Source organism: Accipiter gentilis, chromosome 21 (genome assembly GCF_929443795.1).
Source record: "Accipiter gentilis chromosome 21, bAccGen1.1, whole genome shotgun sequence".
NCBI lineage: Eukaryota > Metazoa > Chordata > Aves > Accipitriformes > Accipitridae > Astur > Astur gentilis.
In genome coordinates this window covers 16,685,030-16,705,157 of record NC_064900.1, presented here as the reverse complement: position 1 = coordinate 16,705,157, position 20,128 = coordinate 16,685,030, and the positions used below count along the sequence as shown (strand labels likewise).

Below are 20,128 nucleotides of genomic sequence, written 5' to 3'. Positions count from 1 at the left end.
CCCCCACCCCCTCCCTTGCACCTCCCTATCCAGTTCTACAGGGAACACAAGGAAAACCCAGCATTACTGCAGCATTCATCATACATTGGGGCGAGCTGCCAGGAAAACACAAACCTCTGACCGTGAAAACAATTAAACCAGCTACAACCTGCCTCCGAATAAGGAACGAGAAGGATACCATCTCCCTGCGCACTCCTGCAAAATGGGGCAGATGAAGCTTCTTTCATTTGCCAAAGGAAATTCAGAGTCTTTCTTTCCCTCTTCCATTCAGCAAATTACATCCAAAAAATATTTTGCTCCTCTGGGTTTTACAGACATATTAGCCACCCCTTTCTTTCTCTTCACCCTCCAGTTACTCTGTTGCTATCGGATCTTCTGCATTGTGTTTTCCCATCATCACTACCACTTCCAGCACACAGTGCTTGCTAGGATCCTCACTGTGGGACTCACACAAGCTGTTTCCTGCTTTGGACAGACATCTGACCCAGAGGCATTCCCTCTGAATTACTCTTAAGCTCCAGATGACCTCTAGGAGTAAATAATCAAACTTGAGAATGCTGTCAATCAGACCATCTTAAAACCCTGAACACTGCTTTCCTTCCATATTTTCCCCTTCCAAATTAGCAGAGGAGAGATGCTGACCTGCTGCACTGGCAGGTGAATGATGCAGAGGATCTCAGTGCACAGCTGATCAGTTCTCCAGACCGTTCAGGCCAATAATACAGAGGAAGCATTTTGTGTGAAAGTACAGAGAGACCTTCTGCTGCCCAACTACACCTCAGGGAAACAGATAATTAGGAGAGGGAGAAGAAAGAAACAAAAACCAGATAGAAACAGCATGTTTACTCTCCTACAGCCTATTCAAACACCTGATGGGAGGGAGAAGGGCGCAAGGAATGGAGAATCCACACCTCACAGGTTTACAGCTTTCAGCTCACCCTAAGCCTAGCAAACATGGAGGCTCATCAGCACTGTACAGCCAGCACTCAGGTACTCGGCGGGTCTGATGGGAGCACAAAGGAGGACCAGCAAGTCACATGCACCAGTCCTTGGCTAATCCTGCAGCAAAGCAGGGACAGCATCATGCACCAATCCAGAGCAGCTGACTGCAGGCTCTTCTCCTTACCTCTGCGTGTTGCCTGATGGGGAGTTCCTCACTTTGGGGTTACTGGAATGCATTGACAGAAATCCTGAGCTCACAGTCTCACACGCACGCAGATGGACTCTCGTCAAGTTCCTCTGGGGAGTGTGCCGCCAGAGGCAGCGTCAAAGCACTTTCTGCCACCTGCTTCTCTCAATGCTGGCTGTCTGCTTGCCTTTTTTCTCTTTGCTCCTCTCTGGTTTTGCACTGGGCGCTTCCCTCCTGCAGCTCCAGCATTCTCTAGACGTTTGCCTCCTGCTGCCCAGGGGAAGTCTCGCATCTCCAGGGCACACTGTTAAAACCACCCCACAAGAAGAGAACAGAAAACCAGTGAGGAACTTTCCAAGCAGATGTGTCTGGTGTAAAGCAGTAAATGGCAATTCTTCCCCCATTACTGAGAAGACACAGGAGAAGAGCTTTCAGATGGCTCAGTACAGCTGTGTATTTCAAACCAGAGGCAGCCCTGACTGGCCACTCAGTTTACAGGCAGTGAGGCCATCTTCCCTTCATCCAAAGCAAATCACTCTGGAGTCAACAAAACAGGGAAGCCCCTCCCTCATATCTGGACACTTTGATTCCGCATCTGTGTTCAGCTTGAAGACACCTCACAGCAAGTCAGTAGTAAGCCAAAATTACAAATCCCCAACATGACTTAGCTATCCAGAATTCCCCTGTGAGTGGCTGTAATCTGATATTTCTTAAGAACATAAACTCTGCTCAAATCTTGTGTCTCCTTGGTCCAATATAACTAGACATATGTTCAATCATGTGTGCTAAGGGTTGCACAAAGGGAGGAACATAAAATCAAATAAAATGCCTTCCTGACCACCTGTAAGCAACCAGCTATGCTGTGATTACTCCAGAAATACCAGAGGTTAGTCACTCATTATAACTATTAGAAATGCCAAAAGATCACTAGAGAACTACCCCTCTAAATTTGCTCAGCAACACTATTCAGACTATTGAGGCTTAAAAAAAAAAAACCAAAAAAAAACCACCAAAGAAACAACAACAAAACCACCCGACCCAAAAAATAAGCATTTTTTCAGCTTCTTTCTAAGAAACAATATGCATGACGCAGGCAATAAGGCACATAAAACTGTTTCTGGAGGAGGAAACTATTGAACATTACTGTTTACATCCTTTGGGCTAAATTATTTTGGAACAAATTTCTGTCTTGTTTATGTTTCAACAAAATCTCTCCTGTTCATCTCACCTACTCAGATGCAAATCCACTTAATTTAGAATCTAACCAAGATTTATTGTTAATGTATTAAGCATTGCTAGTTAAATATTACTCAAAATGTAAATATTCCTGGTATTCCTTCTCAGCACCCAAAGAAACAGTTTCCTCCTGTGTATATCAAATGAAACAAAATAAACCTCAGACAGAGTGTCTTGAATTTTGGGAAGAAACTCCTGTTCAAACTGCATTTAGAAAACAAAAATTGGTTTGCTTATGCACTGACACCAGCGGGTTAAGAAACACAGGCACTGTATGACCACCTCTGGCCAAGAAGAGTTATCAGTAACTTTTAGTATTGAACAACATGATTTTCCAGTTCCCCAAATTTATCTTGTTGTGAGGTTGTGCCGTTACACTTTTTAGTGACTTTGCACTGCTGTACTTTAACATAATAGTGCTCCACATTGCCATTGTTCCATGAAGCTCTGCATCACCTCCAAAAATTCTCCTCTCTACCATATTCCTCCTTCAGAAGCCAGATAAATAATTTTGTTCCCTGTTCTCTCGTTCCCTATTTGTGCTGCACAAACCCATTAATGAAGGGAATGTTTCTTCAATAAAGTTCTCATTTTTAATGCCTCCTATCAGGCACAATCAGATGAAATCCAGTCTGTGCCATAGACTCCACAGGATCCACATGCCTTTCTGGGGCTATCAGCTGGTTATCCCACTGATTTTGAGAACAATGTTGGAGTTACTCTATTACTATTGTTACTACTATCATGCTGTAATTGGAGCTGGTGCTGTACAGATACATTAAAGACAAGAGACAACATCTTCACAAGTATGTAAATTGTACCATCTTTGCGTGCAAATTTGGCTCCTATGTCTGTTAAGAGATTTATGCATCTGTAAAAGTCAGTGGAACTCAGTGATACTTTGGGGTCCTCATTTAACGTGAAGGTGCGACTGAAAATACAGTGAATTTCAGGTAAAAGAAAAAAGTAATAACAGCATTAATGTGAGCAGACTTCAATGCTAAAAGCAGAACATAGATGCCTGTGTGATGAACTTAAGCATTCTAGTTGTTTCACCCTCCAGTTTCCTACTTCTGATATTTACGGATTATCATGTTACTTTTTATTACAAGATGAGAATTTTCTCAGACTCCCTGTCTTGCACAGTGCAATGAGAAAACGTGAAGAACAGAATCAGGAACACACTGCCTGCGCAATATTTCTGATGTCACCAAATTTTCAGGTTCTTCACAGGGAAGAAAAAAAACCCTCCAAATCTTTAACCCTACTTTATTATACATGTATGTATCTTCCATCTATTAGAATCTATGTGCTCTGCAAGGGAACTGTATTTTCCAATCTCAGTTTAAATTTCTTCTTACCAGAGAGAGAGCTATAAAGTATACATCAATATATTCAGTGGTGGAACAATGGCAACTCAACTTCCTCCAATTCTCATTTCTGCACACTGGGAACGTACCATCTTTTATAATGTGAAATGGAATGCCTCATGATTTTTCTAAATGCACTTCCAACATACATATGTCTGGGAATCTAGGGCTCAATAATAGAAAAGCTCTAGAGAAATGCATTTTTGCAGCTGGAGTCTACCTGTCATAGCAAAGCCTTTATCATTGCTCTAAAACTAGAGGTAGGGTCACTGACAGCGAATGGTCAAGCCACTTTTCAAGACATTTTGGCAAGCTACATCCAAGGCTGTATTTTCAGGGTTGCTTTAAGGTATGCCAGGCAATGGCTGCAGGGAAAAGGATCATTCAACTAGCTACTCATTCTCATCAGATCAGGGAAAGATCTGAATGGGAACTAACCCAAGAGAAACAGCAGAAATCTCTGTTCAGCTGGATTAGTCCCCTGATCTGGTTGATCATGCAACCACATCAGTGCCACTGCAAGCTCAAAGGAGGAGGTGAGAACAGGCGAAAAGTAGCCTCACCCCACCTGGTTGCAGCTTACAATTTAGATGGCTTAAAATTACTTCAAACCTCAATTGCAGAGACAAAAGAGATAGACCTGCATTTGTGGAGATATGATAGGTCCTCGCCTTTCCAACAAGTAGCTTACCAAGACCCCTGGTGTCACGACACTGCAGTATTCATTGTGGAGGCCATGAGTTGCAAACCACTCGTCTCACAAGAAAAGATCACCTGGAAAAAGAAGAGACAGGAAGAGTTTCACCAACAAGAATGCACAGCCAAGCCATTCGTCCCTCCCATGCATCCAGCCACAGAAGCAGAGGAATCAAAACTTGCTCTGAACCACTGACAAGGGGAAGCGCTGCTCAGACTGGCAAGATTTGTCAGCACTGAAAAAGCCACTATCAGACTGGAAGAGTCTGAAGATGTGTGTTGCACATGGAGGGGAAATAGGTCAGACCTGCTTTAGAACTCCCACATTTGAGCTAGCTGGATTCCCATGAGCTCACCCGTGTTTAGAGAAGCTGGCACAAAGCTTGGATGTGTAACCTCCCCTTCTCTGCACCCATCTCTCTTCAAAGGCTCACCTTCCCCTCACTACGTGCCCAGCAACATCTGCCAAACCCCTGTGCTTCGTATATGTAGCCTCCTCCACAGCCAGACAACGTATAAATAAAAACATTGAGCATCAGGTAAAGCCAGGCAATCACATCTAGGGGAAAACCAGGCAGGTTTTAGAAGGAAGAAGCACTATCTACTGTCTGCCAGCTCCTAATTCACATCATCATGCTACACTACAGGGAGAAGGGAATCCAACTGCAAACCTTCCCAAGTAAGACATACTGCAAGTTTGCTCAGGATAGAGGGGTTAGCCCCACCTTGCACTATGGTTATCTCCCATAAGGCCAAAAGAGTTTACAGCCCAAAAACCAATCAGACACACTTTCAGTAATGGAGACAACCCTGCATAAATTAACATTCACTCACATGTTAAAGCAAGTTTAAGTGCCAAAAAGTTCAGTAATACAAGGAAACGCAGGCTCTTCAGAATGGCTTAATGGTAAATTTGAGGTCAGTAAAGACAGAGCAGCTACCTGCCAGCTTCTCCCTCACCCACTGTGAAAACTGAGGAGGCTACAAGAACAGTATGAATCCAGACAACATTGACACTGTTGGGGCCTGCTTGGTCTCTCAGAGCACTCTCAGCTATTTACACAGCATGGGCAGCCTTGCAGTTAAACTACAACTGCAAAATAAATCACTACCAGAGGTTTTTTGTGTGATCCCAATGCATTCTGCTGACCAGATCTCCCAACAAGAACACAGGAGCTGTTGCGAGGCTCAATTAGTTACGCGTTGTGAAACCCTGTGCATATTCTCTTCCCTCCAACATTCTCCAACTATTATCTACTGCAGCTTCCCCTTAATAATGTAGCAATGCGCTGCCATGTAATCCACTTCAACAAAATCAAACTACAAAGCTAGTCCCAAACAATGCAGCTACATTCTCCACCCAGTCCAGCCAAATCAAACAATGAAATCATCAACATGATAGACCATCCTTATCTAGCCAAGTCACACCTGCAGAGAGAAGCTGAAACAGACACCTATCGCAACAAGCTGCTTCATCCAGTAAAACCTACCACAGCAGCACAATCATCCCTGAATCCAATTATCCAGTTATATCTCCTCTCCCCTCTCCCCAACCCCACCCAACGAAACAATACAGGCTAAACCATGCCAGTGCCAATACTGACACACCTCTATCAAAGAAGCAACAGAAATCACCTTTTCTCTTGAAAGGGAAAACGTGAACACCAGCACACATCAGGATGGAGTGAATCTATCACAGCAAACAGTTGGAGCTCTACTGCTTGAAACATTCAAGTCCAACTCAGCAAAGCACCGGAGCAGGGCAGCCTTACAGACCACAGCTCAGGACTGCAAAAGGGACACAAATGATCAGACACGATCAATCTTTGAGGCTACACAGACAGTTACTGCAATGTAATTCCATCCCCCAGTTTACCATCTCTGCTGCTCACCTGCACTGTCTTAGCCCACAGTCAGTACAAGACAGCTTGCTTCACAGTGAATTTAAGAGCAAAAGGGTGAGAGCATGTACATAAGCAGCTACCACAGAGTAACTAACAAGACACAAATGCACATCTTAGTTTACCTTTTGGTAAAGTATTCATGAACCATCCCTGTACTTCTATGAACTAGCTACCACATTATTGTACTGCAAACAGAATGAAAAAAAACCAAAATCATCTAAACTAGCTTATTGCTACTTTATGCCCTTAAACTGCAGAAGCTTGATAGTGACAAGTGGTCAGGTACTTGGAGGTGTACAGCATTATGGCTGCTTCAGCAGGAACAGCTGCAGTTATCACTGATTCACTTCAGTCTTTTCTCCCTCTTTGAGAAGGAGAATGTGGAGAGATGAAATAAAGGCATACCAAATAGATAAAAGTATCAAACTTGTGGCCTTACTGTGACACGAAGCATTAAAGCCAAGAAACCTCTTTCTCTGTGTACAAGAAAGAGCACACTTCTTTTTTCCCTGTGGCCTTTGAGACTGTCAGTCTGTGCCGGACTGAGGGCGGCGAGAGCCTAAAATCAGCATGGAAAAAGAAAAAAAAGGCTAGAGACCTGCTGCTACAGAAAACAAATGATAACTTTGAACACAAGTTGAGCCAGCACCCTGAATTGTAGCTGTGACAGTGGAGTGGGCAAGAAAGGGGGGCAAGGGGGTGGGGGAGAGAAGGGGAGAGAGAGAGAGGAGTAAGAGACTGGTCTGGGAAGAACAGCAGCTTCAGGAGGGACCAAGAACAGCAGCACCAGCAGCAGGATCTGTTTGAACAACCACTCATCCTGACAGCCACCAGGAAGCAAACCTCTGCATGTGCATCCACCAGTGGATTCCCTGCATGACCAGAGAGGTGGGGTAAGGCAATGAATCAACCGACGCGCTCCTTCAGTGCAATTTTACTGGGAAGGGCACATCTTGTTTCTCCGACCCTCATTCAGCCACATAAGAGGGAGAACAGCTGCACTGGCAAAAGGTGACTCCATGACACCCAAGACACCCCAAGAGCTACCACTGGTTTTCACCATGTGCTGCGCTTCCCAGTTTTGTTAAACATTTTCTTATTTTGCACACTTGCAGCTGAAGTGCACGTGTTACTTTTTAATAAGCTGCTGCTTAATAAAGTACTTGATTACACACCTCATTGATAAAGAGTGCAACTGGGAAACAAGGAGGACGCAGGAAGTGTTATTCAATGCTTTTATTGAACCAGATGACTCCCTTAAGATCATATAAAAGTAAAAGCAAATAGATGAATTGACATGAGTATTCTACACCCCACACATCTCCCCATGACACTTGAGGATACGGGGACACAGGACACTCTTCAGTCCCTGGAACCAGTCCCCATTTCTAGATATGGCCCCTACTAAGGACTTTTAACTACACCTTTAAATCTGCCACTACCTCTTAGCAAAAGCTGTCGTCTTCATCCTTTCTCATGAATGCATAAAGCATGTGCTTGTAACACAACTAGTATTGGACCCACCAGCATTCAAACAGGTTTGTCAAAATGCTGCTTTACGTTCTGTACACCAAGTGCATGCTGGACCCAGGCAATCAACTTCAACCAGCTGAAGTCTATCCAACTCTATTTCTTCCAGCCATCACTAGCACTTGCAACCCAGCTGAAAACTAACTCTAGATACAATGTGATTAATTTTCAGGGGACAAGCTTCCTGTTTCAGCCAACCAGGTGGCCACATGCTCACTGGCCCTGGCACAAAGGAGGCAGCAGTGATTGATAGCACAGGCATGGAAAGACTTACACACTTGCATCCTTCTCCTGCCAGGTCCCTCTGTTCTTTTTCTTAAACAAGGGCAGAAAATACATCGGGTACCCAAAGAATTGCTGGGGCTAAAGACACAGTATCAATACGCACGTCATCTGGACACAATTCTGGTTGTCCAAGCAAGTCATCAGTAGATGGCCTGACTACCTACTGTCCCAGCTCTTTCCATTGCAGGGTTTGTAGACTTCATCCTTTAATCAAACTAAACAGTTATCACACAATAGACTTTCATTCAGATGATTTGCTCATGTGCTCCATCTGCCAGAAAGGCAGTGGCCACTTGCACCAGGGTCACCTCATATGGTACCTGGACCGTATTCTACGCAAAACAGCTGCTGATTTGGGGGAAATACCATGTTCTGTCATTCCCTAGTAAGCCACAAATCCCATTTACTTATAAATCGTTTTCTCAACATGAAGAGCTAACTTGTTACTACTAAGCTGATTAGACAGCAACTCACAGCCAGTCACCAATTTCTAGCTGGTCTTAACTTATCCTGAAACAATATGGACTCTTCTTTGTTTATGTCTTGGCAGTAAAAAACAACGTCATATGCAAAGTCCTCAGTTTCCTAAAGCCAAGAATTTATCCTTATGCATGTCAGAGAAATCACTGCTAATCCCAAGTCTGCACAGCATTACATCTTTGCTCATGGTCTTGTACCAGACGTGACTCTCAATCAAAAGAAGAATCAAGAACTTGTCACCTAAACTCATTTTGCTACTGTAATGTGGGGACTACACAATCTTCACCAGGCTCATTACAGCCTCCACAGAGAATATAACTCCTCTTGTACACATGGTATGTATGCATCTCTCTGTTAACCTCTAAAACACAGGCAGGTTATTGCCTGCAACTACCTCCATGCCTTGAAGCACAAAGAAAGGGGCTGAGCAAAGATAGGCTCGCTTAAACTTAACACCTTGATGACCTACAAGCACACCAACATGGAAAGAGCAGGCAAGACTCTATGCCATTACAAGGAAGAGTAGCTCAGATTAATTTAAGAATTTAGGACCACAGGATAAACCTCCCAGAAACTGTAACAATATACTTAATCATCCCCATGCAAATTCAGTATGTGTGGTCATATAAATGCAGCTCTGCTGAGCCTACCTATGCCTGCCCATTCACAGATCTTGAGAAAGACAGTGCAGATACTCTTTTCTCTTTTCCTCTCCACCTCCTATCACCACACACGGACACTTCCCAAAGAAACAGTCTCTCCTGAAGTCCACTCAAAACAGGGACAACCACAAAAAGTCCCTTTTGCTCTCCATTCTTAAAAAGTGTAGCCAAGACAATCACTAACAAAGCACAATACAAACCCAAAGGCTCAGAGAATAAAGCTTTTTATGACATTTCTCATGTAACCATCCCCTGCTCTCAGGCAATGGTATCTCCACCAACTATTCTCTTCCTTTCTCCTTCTGACAAGCACATGGATAAGCAACAGTAGCCATGATGTAAAGCCTGTTTAATTATTCTTTTTAGGTATTTACAGAAAACATTCTAAAGTAATCTTTTGCAACAGGCATGTTGTTCACCATGCTCATAACCATCACTTTTAAGAGCTGTAATACTAACTTTTTGTCAAAAAGACAACACATCCGTTAAACTTTATTTTTAGTGCCTTGAACACTTCAGTGTGTCTTTAATACAATGGGGATGAACAGCTGTCCTAGACAGTTTCTGGTTTTGTGCAACTCTCTCCACAACTTCTTCCCCAAAGTAAGGGAGAAGACAGACATGGACATTGGTGAGCAGATTCAAGGTGTACACAGTCAGACACCTGAAGTCCTTTTCAATTTCCAGCTGCTATTATGTAAAAAAAAAAAAAAAAAAAAAGAAAGAAAATTGAACTACTTGGTCCACCTGGGACTAGGACAACCTCTTGGTAAATTCCGACACAGTTCCAGAAACCCAAAGCCTAAGCTACAACTATCGACTTCTGTACAGGAATGCTATGAATGCTTCCCGTCACTGCTAACACCATTTCAGCTTTGCCACCATGTATTGGCTTTGTGTGGCAAGGTTTTGGTAGTGGGGGGTGGTTACAGGGGTGGCTTCTGTAAGAAGCTGCTGGAAGCTTCTCCTGTGTCTGACAGAGCCAACACCAGCCGGCTCTAAGACGGACCTGCCGCCAGCCAAGGCCAAGCCCATCAGTGACAGTGGTAGCGCCTCTGTGATAACATTTTTAAGAAGGAAAAAAAAGTTGCTGGGACAGACAGAAACAGCAGTCAGAGAGAGAGTGAGAACATGTAAGAGAAGCAACCCTGCGGACACCAAGGTCAGTGCAGAAGGAGGGGGAGGAGATGCTCCAGGCGCTGGAGCAGACATTCCCCTGCAGCCTGTGGTGAAGACCATGGTGAGGCAGGCTGTGTCCCTGCAGCCCAGGGAGGTCCACGGTGGAGCAGATATCCACCTGCAGCCTGTGGACAACCCCACACCGGAGCAGGTGGATGCCCCAAGGAGGCTGTGACCCCGTGGGAAGCCCGTGCTGCAGCAGGCTCCTGGCAGGACCTGCGGATCTGTGGAGAGAGGAACCCATGGAGCAGGTTTTCTGGCAGGACTTGTGACCCTACGGGGGACCCACACTGGAGCAGCGTGCTCCTGAAGGACTGCACGCCATGGAAGGGACCCATGCTGGAGCAGTTAATGAAGAACTGCAGCCCGTGGGAAGGACCCACGCTGGAGAAGTTCATGGAGGACTGTCTCCCGTGGGAGGGACCCCACGCTGGAGCAGGGGAAGAGTGTGATAAGTCCTGCCCCTGAGGAGGATGAAGCAGCAGAAATAACGTGTGATGAACTGACCACAAACCCCATTCCTCATCCCCCTGCACTGCTGGGGGGGGGGGGGTAGGTAGAGAATTTGGGAGTGAAATTGTGCCCAGGAAGAAGGGACCGGTGAGGGAAGGTGTTCTGAGATTTGGTTTTATTTCTCATTACCCTACTCTGGTTGACTGGTAATAAATTAATTTTCCCCAAGCTGAGTCTGGTTTGTCCATGATGGTAATTGGTAGAGTGATCTCTCCTGTCCTTATCTCAACCCACAAGTCCTTTGTTTTATTTTTCTCTCCCTTGTCCAGCAAAGGAGGGGTGACTGATAGAATGGCTTTGGTGGGCACCTGGCGTCCAGCCAGGGTCAACCCACCATACACCACTAGTGGCATTTGCAGGTGCAGGTTGGCCACACTGCTGCCAGGGCATTAGGCACGCTATCGTGTAACCGTAGCGCGCCATGACGTCACGCTGACCTCAGCTCAGCCTCAGTATACTCCAGCACAGCTGCCAACATCAGTTCAGCTCCACCTGTTAGCAATGCTGAGAGCAGTCTATGTACAACTGGAGTTTTAAGCACTTTACGTGGAGCATCATTTACCTTAGCAGCAGCCTGTCTGCTCTAGAGTTCCAACTATTGTTAACACTGATAAAGATCAAAAGCTCTAGCAATAAGGGACTTTTCAAGAAATGTTTTAACAGTATTTCCCTAATATATGACAGGCTGCTGCAGCTTACTACATCATGTTAGCAGTTAACAGCCCCAGCATCAGTCAGCATTACATGCAGGACTCCATTGGAAAACACTAGAGCTTTCCATGGGCTGCTTTCATAGCTTTGCTTTCTGTCAAAACTTCATCTACTTTTCAGGAAGTAGGTAATATGTTCGGAGCCAGAGGTGATCTCTTTTCCCTTATTTCTCTGGGTTTACTTTTTCTAAAATTTAAATAGGGACATCAGCATGAACAACCATAGCTAAAAGATGCCTGTATCAAGCTAGCCAGCAGCCCATTCTTCAGAAACTAAACTGTGGAGAGGGGGGAGTGGGGGGAAAAAAAAAAAAGGATATAGAAATAATGGATGGGAAGACAGGACCAAGGAGACACCAGTTTGTTCTTCAACATGTAGCAACACCACACTATTTAAACAGAAGGAAGGCTTGGGAGAAATAAGCCACCTATCATCAGTTCAGCACAGAAAAAACCAAGCACTTTTTCTTTTCATTTCAGCATCCCTTCACTAGGCTTCCAGAATGAAAGATAAGAAACAGTCCTCAGGCATAACTCCTCAGGCTGCAATCTTGTCAGTTTTCATAAGCTAACTGGGGCTGGGTTGGGTCAGTATAGGACAGACCTCCTCGAAGGAAAACCCAGTGCTACAGCAAGCAGTAATTCCCCACTATGCTGCAAGGGGACATCACACACGATGCCTGTCAGAATTCCTGGGGGCAACCCATACACCTTCCTTCAAGTTAACCTTCATCTTAACAGGTGTCTGGTCTCTCTCTCATCCCAAATGAGCAGATTTTCAAGGCTCCCCCAAGCATCACTACCTTCCAGCACTGCCCGCGAGACCAGGCTTCGTTCAGGACTCTCACCACCAGCCATCCCTCTGCTCTCCTCCCTTACACAAGCCCTCCTGCTGTTTTATAGTACCAGGCGCTCACACCTGGGGAGCTCAGCACTGCAAAGCAGGCATTCCCACAGGGGCAGAGCTGAAGAATTACTATATCCCATGCAGCTGTCTGCTGGCTAAGATGCATGTCAAGGGGTCTGTGTTCCTGGTGCATTGAACCTCTCATTTCTTTACATTTAGACCCACATTAGGCATGTTAGATGTAACACAGCCTTTAGCAACACAGTGCAGTGCTTCTGTATACTGGTTTCCTAGTCATTAAATGTGCGATCTTCAACAGAGCAATGACTCTTCTAAGGAGTAAGGCACTTCAAAGAACTCCAGCAAGCAAAGACTGCATGTACACAGTACTCCATGATGCTACATGATCATATCAAAGCTGCTGGGATGAAAAACTGACATTTGATAAATAACATGAGGTCACCTAAAAGATCTCAAAACACTGCATGTAAAAATGTTATTTTGACAAGAAATTAAGCAATTGTATAATCAGGTCTATTATCAAATCTACTGCTTTGACATGATCTTATAAAAGTATGAAGAGCATGCAATTCCAATTGCCGCTGGATCCTCCCTCACTCAACACAAGATGTACGCATTTAATATTCTTCTAGTTAGCCACGCATGTACAGCAAAGCCTAATGTACTTCAAAGTATTTACTGTACTGTATAAACAGAGCGCTATTTTCAAAGACTCATAACTGTCAAATCAAAGCTAGCTTTCACAAGAACATTCAGAAGCATTTCTGCTGGATGGTAGCTATTTGCCTGACAGTTTCAACTTTCTATCCCAACCACAAGAAGGTTAATTTTTTTTTATTTATTTTTTTTTTTCTTAAGAGACAGAAGAAAGCATTTTCTTGCTAACAAGCTGTCAAGCCATGTTGGCCTTAAGTTCTTTACTCCCTTCTCATACATACATATAAAATGTGGTGGGAAACTTCAATTCCACTAACAAAAGTTCCAGGAAGACTTTCTCCATACACAAGACCGCCCAAACTCTGCATTGTAACAGCTCTCACTGTAGAAGCTGTGGCTGCTCACCTCGACGGGCTATGGCTTTGTTCTATATTACACTGCAAATACATTCCTAATCAATCCTCAAACAAAACCAGATTGGTACATAGATAAAATACTGCCATTTCACAGGCAGTGGAACAGCAATAAAGACACCTGAACAAGTCAGTTTAGCAAAATGCAGAGAGCATAGCTCTGAGTAACCTGAAAAAGGGTCTACTGCTTGCTCTTAGCCAGTGTTTTTATCAGTGAACCACTAAACCAGAATTTTCCTTCAGGTTTTGCATAATTCTATACATACTGCAAAGGTGGCAAAGATGGCTTCGTGCAACATACCCAAGCAGACTTACAGATTTAAAGCAATTTGTAGAGTGTAACATGGTCGAGTAGATAAATCACAGGCATATTAAGAACCAGGTTCAGTTCTCAAGTTTGCCATCAAATCCAAGCTAACCTGGTTTTAAAAGAACCCATGGGCCCCAGCCACCCTACTGATAAGGTAAAACAGATATCTGCATCCTTTGTTCAGAAGGCACAGAGAACAACAACAGACACATGGAGACCATCCGGAGACAAGATGGGTCAGCGATTTAAAGCTCCCTTGCTCTGCTACTATGCAGTCAGCCCCACCAGAAAGCTCGGTAGCAAGAATACAGTGGCACTGCTTTCTTAAGAGGCCAAACAGCCATGAAAACAGGACAACCAGCTCAGAATAATTGCAAATGCTAGGAGTTGAGCAGGCAGCTGTATGGCTATCCCTGCCTGAATCACAACTGCTCCAAACTCAATACAGAAAGCAGCAAGCTCTCCCTCAATTCTATATGCAGTTAAACTATTGTGTATCATACACTCTTTTTGCCATAGATTGTAATACTAAGGAGCACTTAAAATCAGTATTGTTTTCAAGACTACAGCACCCAATTTTCTGTGAACTCTCAGAGGACGTTGCTCCACCACCTCTCAGTCCTGCTTTGTTGAAAAAAATTATGTCACTGGTAAAGCATACTTTCCATTTTCCTTCCTTCAAAAGGATTTCATTGATTCTGCCTGGGCTTTAAAAACAAACCAACAAGCCAACCACCTTACAGTTCCACTTTTCATCTCCCTTCCCTATTCCACAAGCTCCTTCTCAGAGGGCAAACAAGGAAAAGCTCACCTCTACTTTTAAGTCTGTCTGCAAAAAAAAAAGGGGGGGATCTTGGAGCATATCTGTCTACTCTAAAGAAATATCATCCATTCTTCAGATACCATAAACTGCAATTTCATAACAGTCTTTAAAATAAATTCAATGAGTGTTGTCAAAGTAGATCAAAAACAGAGCACTGAGATCTGACTCTGCTAAAGAGCAGGTTAACAACAACCCACGGAAATGGGAGTAGAACAAATGTAAGTAGTCAGGTAGCAGCAGTTCACTTTGCAATAGCCACAGTTTGGTGGCTCAGACCAGATTTCAGGATGGGTCATCAGGATCTAACCAGAAGCCTATGCAGTTTAATGGCACATCTCACACACTGGTCTCAATCAAGTTTCCAGAGAAGTGTGCAAGAACCCCGCAGCAAACCCAGGCACAACAAGCTATTCCCTCCCTCTATTTCCCAATATAGAAGTACATCTGTTAGAGCAGGGGAAAAAAAAAAAAAAAAAATCAAGGTTTAGACCATAGGCTTAATACCTCTTGCAAAATTTCTACTGTCACTGATTATGGTAATTGAATATTCTTCATATTTCTACAGACATCTGATCCTTTTTCACTCTTGTTGAATTCTTGCTCCTGATGATTCTCACAGCATGAGTTTCACTGTTTAATTGCAACCATACTAAATAGACTATCATCAATTTACACTACATGTTCTGTATCATCAGAGTCTTGAAGCAGCAGAAACTTTTCCATAGCTAAATCACCATACTCTGCTTTTTGCCCTGTTTAAAGCTTCTTAAAGAAGGTTTCTCTTTTTATACATTCAATATATGTTCAGAGATGAGAAACATTTTTGGCAAAAAGAACAAGGTAAGCTGAAGGAACTGTTCTCAAGCAAGGGAAGCTGTAACAAATAGGTGTAAATAACATTTAGCAAGTTTAGCAGACTCTTAGGGGTCTAGTCAGATGAGCATTCCTTTTGGCAGCAACACCAGCTTAAAAAACTGCTGCTACCAATATTTACTTCCACCCCTGCACCACATTGTCTGATGTACCCATACAACCATTTGTGTGACCAAACAGTGAACCAGTTTGGCAAACTGATGCAGGCTAAGAAACATTTTTTTGCCAGGCTACTTACAATCCAGATCAGTTCCTCAATCCGTTTCAGCATACAGCTGCTCCAACAGCAGTACCAGCACACACAGAGGGGTGGTGCAGAGGCAAAATGGGCAAGCACCAAGGACCCCTCAAAAGCGAACTCTAGCACCAAAAGAAATGCTCATAGGCATACTAACAGTGTCTAGGCATATAGGTACAGGTATGGTCACAAAGTACAACTCCACTTCTTCAAAAATATAAATTAAAGTCAACATTGGAACAGTTCATTTGGATTCAGCACACATTAAAATGTCACCTTATGTTTTGCTATTATTGTTAACTAGCATTTGTAAGTCCACATACTCTTAAAGGCAACTCTTCAGAAATTTCCTAACAGATGGGGTTTTTGCTCGAGTTCTTCAAGATTATCTGGAATTCCTAATTACGAATAAGGTTCCTCTTCTTCTGCACTTGTATAGTCCCTACCACAAAGGGGGTTCAGCACCAAAATAATCAAACTTTTAAAACAGAAAAAAACCTAACAGACAAATAACGGTATAGGCGGAAAGCTATTTTAAATACAATAGGCAGACGAGTACTCAGACAAAAATTCTGCAATGAAATCTCCTTCCATTCACAAATTTCTCTGAAAACCTGAGTTAACACCTTCATTTTGCCAGCATGAAGACTAGAGGGACTCTGGCAGAGCTTGTAAGCAGGAAATCCAAGCCCACAGCAAATCTTGCTGGGTTAAAGGACTTCGTATCTACGCAAACAGACCACAGACCTTATGGAGGCACAGAGATTTCTGTGAAGTCCAAGGCCATGCAAACTAGATAGAAGGATTTTATGAAGGCTGCCTGCATCACTCTGAAGAAATTCTGGTAAACTTCTAGAAAGGGGAAGAGATCAAACCCTGCTAGGTAACACAGCTGACATTTAAGATGAGAATTAGTTTGAATACACACTTGAGTGTAAATCGCTCCACAGGATAAAGTTGTTGTGGGGTTTGGTTGTTGGGGTTTTTTCCATTGAATTTATAAAAGAACAACAAAATTCCTAAGCTATAGGCACAGTTTGTAAGGCAACAGAATTGACACAGCATGTCAGGAACTCAAGAGGAAAAAATCTAGAAAGAAACACATAGAAATAAGTATGGAAAGTCAACATATTAGAGAGTAGCAAGCCTTTGAATACCTAGGAAATATGCATCAAAAGTACTCCATTCTTACCCACCTCATACATACAAACTCTTCAGAAAAGCTGTTGTATATGAGTATTTTAGCCTTGTGGCTTATAGTTGCCTTAGTTTCTATATTTGGATATTTAGTGACAAATGCAGTTTCTCTGGCTGTGGACTAACCCTAACTGAAAACAATCCAAGTACATGAACTGTAAAGATGAAATGCAAGATGGGGGGGGGGAACATAGGGAAGAAAGAGTCCACACCCTTTGTATTCATAACATACAGAAGAGATCTACAAAGTTGCTAGTTGTATGACCAGAAACCTATTTTCTTTCACATTAAAATTCAGGTCCTGCCTAGCTTAGAAGACTGTGTTGACTAATAAAGAAATTTACTGATCACAAGAGGAAAGCAAAACACCTCCCCAAAACCAAACAAAAAAAACCCTGAAAATACACCTATACACACCCCTTGCCCACAAAAAGATGGTTACAACAGTACCGTCATAGTCCAACTACTTCCCTCACACTAGACAGGATCACGGTTTCTCCCAAAACATCTCTATTGCATCTATGAGCTAAATAATTTGTATTGGGAAAATATACTGGGGAGTCAGCAACAGAACTTTTACCAAACATTGCCAAAACCAAGTACATACACACAAAACACATCCCCAAAAGAATTTCTAACGTTAACCTGACCAAAGATGAGCAGCTGAATGGGAGGGGGGCTTAGACAAAAACTTGTTTAGGGTGGGGTCTTTTTTGTTTGGTTTTGTTCACACTTATTTAACATCAATGATTGATTAACATTTTGGATAAAGGAGGTCTTTGTTAGTGATTCAGCATCTCCACCCCTTCAATTAAGGTGTTAAGAGTTCACAACAGTGCAGTGAGACCCAAGATCCCCAGACCCCTCTCCGCAAGAAAAACCCAACCCAAAAACCAGATCAACAAAAAAAACCACACCCACCCCACTGGGAAAGTTCCAAAATCCCAAAACTGACATCGTTGCTAACCCGAAGTTAAAAAAAGAAAGCTGCCTTTCTTTTGTTGTTTGAGGAGAGGCCAGCAAGGGAGACAAGGAAAGAATACGAGCCCTTTAGCCATTTTTATGCTCCAAGTAAGAAAAAAAGGACACATTCATTAAAAATAATCTCTTTGGAGATCACTATTAAAAAAACAAAACAAAACAAAAAAACCCACCACACAACAGAGCCATCATGCCAACTTGTCCAAAATGGCTATAAAATCCCTCCAAAGCAACTCCTGTGATTCCCACGAGAAAGCAGATAGGTCTGCTATGGGATATGGGCATGTGCCCTTCTGCTAGCACAGCTCTGCAAGCATAGGATGAACAAAAAACAACTGTGTGTTAGCCTTTATTTCACTTCACCAGTTCAACACCTGTAACACCCCACTGTAGACAGCAATCAGGCATTACAGCCCTAATATAAAGTAGAAGAGAGGTAAACAAAAAAGAAGACAGCAATAAAGCTGTTTAGGTATGTTAATTCTTTCTTTCCATATCCTGTGATTTTTTTATTATTTGATTTCACGTAATGCCTTCCCTAGCTTTCCAACACTTGTTTTTGTAATATTTTGAGCAATCACTGACCAAATATTATCTTCCAATAAAACAGAAGAAAAAAAAAATCTACTTTTTTTTTCCCCTCCTGCTTTTAAAGTTTGATACATTTAAGGATGCTCCAGAGCATCCTATGATGTCTGTGTGGGCTTTTCACAGAGAAATCAAGGACAAAATACTTTCAAGGAAAATAAAAATGTTACTAGAACCCCTCAAAACTGGAAGAACCATCTCTCCCCCTTCCTCCAACTGTATTTTGACAGTAGAGCAACTAGTCATCAACAGGGAGGCTTAATGAGACAAACTTGACTTGGCACAACTGTTTCTTCTCTGCCCCAAAGTCAGCGAGGCTAATGCCCAAACTAAAGAGATGTGAATTTACAAGGTAAGAGCTGCAAAAAACTTGATACTCCTCTCCCAGTGAGATTGATGGTTATTTCCGGACCAGTTTCAGAGTCCAAGTTAGGTTTGGCATCTGGAGAGTAAAAGCATCTTCCCTTTCACATTGGTGGTCTTTGAACTGTTCCACAACCAGCTCCCTACTGCCACTTATTATTTCATACTTACTTTCTTTGCTGCATGACAATTGCCTGATTTGTCATTTTGTTTACTATTAAACCACTAACCACATAATCATCCCACCTTAATATTTTATACTGAAACAACAACCCACAATTGACTGTCACATCGGATTCTTCCCATCTGTGTCCTCATGCTTTGTCTACCCTCCCAGAGTAACATCCACCTTCCACATCTCAAATATTCAATTGGCGGAGGCCTTTTTAGTCCCATCATCCTGTCACCTACACAGTTGCCTCAGGGACAGAAAGTTGGACAACACAGAAATACAGGGTGCTCTCTCTCATCCTAGAATTGGAGCCTTGCTGCTTGCATGCATCCACCCGTCCCATCATTTCCCTAAGCATTTAGGGTCTCCAGTGTTGGGTTTTTTTCCCCCCCATCATCCAACCCTTAACCTCATGAACTTGCGGTATTGTTTACAGGTTTAGCCTCTCCCATCTCACTGACAGCCTCCCATATGCCCCTTTGCAGTAGGCCGGGGCACCGACTCACTGTCATGCGCGGACACACAGTGCCTCTTCTCTACCTAGCAGAAACACTTCCAAATAAATGCATTTCCCCTCCCTTGTCAGATACTGCTCTTCCCCATGATCCTTATATACAAGATCCCCTCCTACACTCTTACTATCCCACAAAATCCTCTTGCACAACTATCCCACATACCAGTTTGACACTACACGCTTCGCTTCCCTGGATTCCGGCTCCCCTGAAGTATCTACACTGTTTCCCAGCTCTGGACCCCTACAATTCCCTTTACAGCCACGTGCACCACCTCCCTCGTGCTGAAAGCACTTCCTACCCCATATTCTGGCTCCCAATGCTTCTGGCTACCACAACCCCACTCCCATATCCCTTTCTCCCAGTCACTCAAGTCCCAGCTCCTCACATCCTCCAATCACTACATCCATCCCCTCGTGTATCAACTTATTTCTCCCCA

At 43.3% G+C, this 20,128-nt stretch overlaps 1 protein-coding gene across 11 annotated transcripts in view; it reads right to left on the bottom strand.

Moving 5' to 3' along the window:
• The window catches only part of BCL9 (BCL9 transcription coactivator), a 67,111-nt gene that overhangs the window by 16,227 nt on the left and 30,756 nt on the right, over positions 1-20,128 (bottom strand). For 5 of the 11 annotated variants that reach the window (XM_049824434.1, XM_049824441.1, XM_049824440.1 and 2 more), the window contains exons 2-3: positions 4,427-4,509; positions 1,127-1,433 (exon numbers count right to left, since the gene is read on the bottom strand). In XM_049824434.1, coding sequence (XP_049680391.1) covers positions 1,127-1,179 — 53 coding nt within the window. In that variant the 5' untranslated portion in view covers positions 1,180-1,433; positions 4,427-4,509. Of the gene's footprint in view, positions 1-1,126; positions 1,434-4,426; positions 4,510-5,543; positions 5,956-6,066; positions 10,200-18,227; positions 18,649-20,128 lie in introns of those variants that run through there. The other 6 variants (XM_049824433.1, XM_049824444.1, XM_049824443.1 and 3 more) reach the window with 4 other exon arrangements.